The sequence below is a fragment of the Arachis ipaensis genome, chromosome B04, assembly GCF_000816755.2.
Source record: "Arachis ipaensis cultivar K30076 chromosome B04, Araip1.1, whole genome shotgun sequence".
Lineage (NCBI taxonomy): Eukaryota > Viridiplantae > Streptophyta > Magnoliopsida > Fabales > Fabaceae > Arachis > Arachis ipaensis.
Window position 1 is genome coordinate 39,718,947 of NC_029788.2, and position 5,615 is coordinate 39,724,561.

The following is a 5,615-nucleotide window of genomic DNA, read 5'->3' on the forward strand; positions in this document are numbered from 1 at the left end:
AACCTAAATGCATAATATTTATTCAATTTCTAGGGATGAATACGGATCGGATCGGATATGGCCAGATTTTTAGTCCAATATGCACTAAAATTATCAGATTGGATTCAATATCCGCAATTTTTAAGTTTGGATCCAATCCGCACATTTGCAAATCGGATATTGGATATCAGATATATTCGCAAAGCACAATTATTTTTAAAAGCTTATTTTTATTAAAAAAATATCAATAAAATTTATTTTTCTATTCTTTTAAATATATTTACTCTTAAAATAATATTAAACATACTTTTCTTAAATAATAAATTAAAATAATACAACTTATATGATAATTATTAGTTGAAATAAAACATAAAAAAAATATTTACTTATTTATTTTTTTATTTTTGCGGATACACAGATATACGGATACCTACACAAAACCTACAATCCAATCCAATTAGTGTACGAATCCAATTCAATTCGATGACTTTGCAGATCGAATCCATATCCGCAATTTTTTAATCGAATTCGAATAAATACCACACATATTCTGTTTCGCTATTTGTAAGCCCCCATCCACAATTTGCAAATCCCTAATCGGTGACACATCAACCGGTCACCATCAAGTCACCGTTTATAGGAAAAAACTAAAAACAATCAAATATTTACATATTTCCAAATAATTTTGTTCTATTTTGAAGAGCTTTTTATGCGGCCTGCATATGAAGGCTAAAATTTTTATAAATGGATAATTTTAACATGAAATATGAAAATATTTTATTATTTTAACATTTTACACTGTTGTAATGGTATTTAATAAAAAAATTTTAATTATAAAAGGACTGGTGGTTTGTAATAAAAAATATTATTTTAATTATTAAAACAAAACATCACTGAATTTTGTAAAAAAATATTATTTTAATTATAAAAACACAAATCGTCATTGATGTTTTGTAAATGCCCATACGCAGTGTATAACAGTTTGGTTCATCGCTGGGGATTTCACACCTAATAATCGAATATTAAAAAGAAAAAGGTTCGCATATGAATGTGTAAACTTTGTAGAACTTCCATAAGATCAATTCATATCAATGGCAAAAGCACCTTGATAAGATGAGCCAAATCTCTTCTTTGGGCCAAAGAGTATAGTTGTTTCATTTGCTCCAAGAATTCATCGCCCACGCCTATTCAAAATTCACAACATTGATTGGTGGAATAGCACTTTGGCACTAGAGTATACATATTTAGCATCATCTGCACAAGAAAGACCCCAACATAAACAAAATGATACCAGGGGAAAAGGAGATTGCAATGGCACTATCACGGTTAGAATGCACCCAAGACCCAACAATAAAGATTGTCATTAAAAGAAACCTTGCACTCTTTGAAAAACGACCCCTTGAACTTTTCTAGATGTGCATATGACAACTTTTCCATAAGTAAAAAATTCAAAAAAAAATTAAAAAACACTATTGGTACATCAAACACTCGTAATACTCAAATAAAAATATGATTGCAATGTTCCATATTGAAGTTCGGAGGACGATTTACGGATAACTGACAATTCTAGGAGGAATAGTGCACTTAGTTTAGCTAACATGCACATTTAGGAAAGTTTTGGTTGGTTTGCACATTCTTAAAAGTTAAAAGCTAAAGTGCACATTATAAAGTTTTGGCTGTATTTTTTGCACAATTTCCATCCCAAATAATTTAATTCCATAAACAGATTGTTAACTCTCCAAGTTTTAAACATGCAACAAATGAAGCAATTCGACATGTGCATGAATATGGCTGTATCCACATACACAAGTAAAACCTTACCAGCAATGGTAGCTAAGCTGAAAGCAGAAGGGACATTGGCCTCAGCCTCAACAGCAGCTTTAGCCACAGCAATGCCAACAGACACGCTTTGTATAATATCTAACCCTGCAGAAATTGATGTGAGAGTTCCGCCAACTAAACAATCACCAGCTCCAGTAAGCCTCACAACTGATGCAGGAACTGAGGGCAAATGCAATGCAAAGAGACGAGAACTTCTACCATGTTCTGAAAAAGAATAAGAACTAGGTGGAAACCTTTGCATAACAGTCCTATACAATTCTCCACCAAAACCATGCTGACGAGTTTTCTCTACAGGGATTTTAATGCAGTTTGGCCCTCCCTTACTGCATAAAAATACCCCATTTGAACCCAGGGTCACTAGAACCACTTTGATGCCCTTTTCTAACAAAACACATATTGCTGGTTTCAGAATTTGAAACGACGATGCTGGTGACTGGTTATTTTCCTTATGATATTCTTTGAGCGGATGGGACTCTTCGCTCCCAGATAAAGCATTTGCCATCGCAATAAGTTCAACTTCATTTGGAGAAGCAAATGTTACCTAAACAAGGTACAGCGACATGTTACATAAAGCAACTTGATCACAATGGATGAACTTTATAAGCAAGAGAACAATAGCCATTGTGGTTGACAAATTTAGATATGTTGGCACACACAAATTAATAAATCTAAAGAATTTTCCACTCATGCTAGCACGAGTTTAAATTAACATGTAATGATGACACCAGTACAGAAATCATGAAAACAAAGACGCACAAGGAGAGTTGCTGACACCAAAACAACTGTTTATAACTATTGTCTATTACAGGATGTTGCAACTCCCAATTTCTCAGACACATTTGACCAAATCATTAAATAGTTCTTAGGAAGAATATCACATTTGTATAAAGTATAGCACTCACATACTCGGCAACAGAACTTATTCTTCGGGATTTAGTAACTGATACTGGCTCAAACCAGACAGGACACTCTGCATCAGCCGCCACTGAGGAGTATTTATGCAAAGGGAAGAAATAAAATTCAAGTGAGTTCATAATCCAGCAAACAAAGACCCGGCAGGAGTGTAAAAACGCAACATACATTTACAAGAAGCTTCTAGAGAAGGAGGACTCAGATTTGCATCAACCATTAATACCGGAGCAGAAAGTAAAGTGCTCTTGAAGTGTAAAATCCAGTCAGGTGTAAGATATTTTTCCTGCAACAATGTTATTGAACGTTATATATTTTTCCCATGCTTCTCTCAAAAACCAAACAACTGTCATTATGGAACTACAGAGATTCTAAGGTACATCTTTTAGCTTGGCTTTGGTTTGGAGTATCTTAAGACATGAATGATCTACTTACAATTGCTTGCACACTAGCAACACCAGCTGCCACCTCACCATTAACATCAAATATATTGCACACAACTGGAGTGTCAATAACTTTATCCTTCAAAATACCTACCTCAAATTCATTCATGTACAATTAAATTGTTATTTTACTTCGTCATAACGTATCTATGTGATGAAAGGGAAATAATAAAAAGAGCTCACCCTCTATAGATAGGCCAGTTGATTTCCACTTTTCCAATAGCAGATTTCCTACAAATTAAAAAATATACAGAAATGAGGCAGAATCATGCAAGTTTCTTCCCAAAATTTATTTTCCAATTCCACCCTACATACTATCCTTCTACTAAAATCGCAATTCAATTCAAAACCCCTGGGTTAGATTGGCATGCATTCCTAACAAACAAATTGCATAACTTTTCAGAAAACGATATTATATATTATTAGGTAAAGTATATTTTTTGTCCCTGAAGTTTGGTAAAAGTTTTAAAAATAACTTTAAGTTTTGTTTTGTTTCAATTTTGTCTCAAAAGTTTTCAATTTGCATCAAATATACCCCCTAGCGGCTGAAAAAATTTAGAACCAATTCAACAACAATTACATAAGAACAATCTTCAACACAAGCAAATCAAATATAATTGTGATGAATTATTGTTGAATTGGTCTTAAATTTTTTGAAAATTTAGCTGTCAAGGGTCTATTTGATGCAAATCGAAAATTTTTTGGACAAAATTGAAACAAAATAAAACTTACGAATATTTTTGAAACTTTTGCCAAACTTCAGGGACAAAAAATATACTTTAATTCAAAGTTTGAAAAAGAAAAAAAGAAAAAGAAACAGAGTTTTGTGGTGTGATCCGTTAGACAAAACATGCATCTAAATTCAGGAAAATAAATTAGAAGAATGTTTCAAGTTGCGCCACAAACTAACAAATTCAAAGCTAGGCCAGATGAAGTTTCTCTACAGCAGGTGCTCATTGCTGGATAATCCAAGGGATAAAAAAACGTAGCGACGAAAAAGGAATGTGTGGTAAAATCTATTTACCAGCCATGTCAAACCCGAGAGCACTAATCATGTATGGCTTTGCTCCTAGCTTTGACATGCACTCTGCTACATTCCTTGCTACACCTCCTTGGACATAATAGACCTAACATGAAGAAGAATAAGAATTCTCCCTTTAAAACAATGATCATTTATTCTTTTTGCATCATTAACCAGTTCCGGCTGGCATCACCCTCATCTAGTCACTTAGCATTAGGATGCAATTTTCCATCATCATTATCATCATCACTCGTTAAAAACACCATTTTTGTAGCGAGTAAACGAATCAATGGCAATTTAAAACATGTATTTTATACATTTTCAATTTTATATTTATAGGTTATACCTTAGCAACTAATAAGCACATGTAATTTACAAGAACCCCAATAAGAGAACAATATAGAGAACGAGATAGAAAATGTAACCTTGCCAGGAGTTGTGGTTCCTGGTTTAGCAGCGATTGAAGGTGTGGCATGAATGTCCAACACCATGCCCCCAATGATTACTACTTCTGCATCTTCATGCTCCAATTTCACACCTTTTACCACAAGCTTACAACACAAACAACAAAAAACTACCATAAAACTTGTGCTAAACTCAACAACACAGAAAATGAGGGACAAATAAACAATAATATGAAGAAGAAAAAAAGAATAATATGAAGAAAGCTCACAGGATGATGAGGCTGCATATTCCTCATACGAAATGCTAAATTGCTAATGATATATATGAATCTTTGGAGAAAGAAGTAGGGTTTTGTTTGAGAGGGTTCAGCTGAGATTTCAGAGGGTCGCTTGGGGGTTGAGGGACTGAGAGTGAGAGGGAGAGACAAGAACAGGAAGTTAAATGAAATTCTTTTTCCCACCGTGTCCTCTCCATTTTTGTGATATTCCAATTTTACCCCTCCCAGAAACTAACCATTCCCATGCTGGTGGCTTGTCGGCAGCCAGAGAGAAACTTTAAGTGTCACACTGTCACCATTTCGCCGCCGCAAGGATCTTCGCACGATCGGCGGCACAGAACACAATCACTTGAACATCGATCCTCTCCTCTTTCTCTCGAACGGTCCAGAATCGTGGTTCTCCTCTCCGAATCTGCCACCATCATTTTCGAGCTCGCCGGTAGAGGTAGCAACTCGTGGCTCAGAAGGAGAGAAAAATGTTAAAATGGTGAGGAGTGGAGAGCAGGGGCTGATGGAAGAGGAGAGGGCTGAAGGAGGATGTGGTGGGAAGGTGTGTAGATGGGTGGCGGAGGGAGATGATGGGAGAGGAGGTAAATGGTTGTCGGGGTGGGAAGGGAAAGACGACAGCTGTTGCTGCTAGTGGCACGGGGAGGAAGAAAGGAAGCTGGGTTTTGTATTTTTTTTTTAATAATAAAAAGAACAAATTAAAATATTTTATTTTTCATAACTCACGCACTAT

At 35.2% G+C, this 5,615-nt stretch overlaps 1 protein-coding gene across 1 annotated transcript; it reads right to left on the minus strand.

Annotated features, from left to right (window-relative positions):
• LOC107639276 (pseudouridine kinase) lies at positions 897-5,536 on the minus strand. The gene is made up of 9 exons (XM_016342758.2): positions 4,868-5,536; positions 4,620-4,745; positions 4,198-4,300; positions 3,357-3,404; positions 3,166-3,263; positions 2,902-3,016; positions 2,724-2,806; positions 1,801-2,362; positions 897-1,233 (listed from the first exon to the last, which is right to left on the minus strand). Exons 1-9 carry the CDS (start codon positions 4,892-4,894, stop codon positions 1,175-1,177), a joined length of 1,221 nt encoding a protein of 406 aa, XP_016198244.1. The 5' UTR covers positions 4,895-5,536; the 3' UTR covers positions 897-1,174.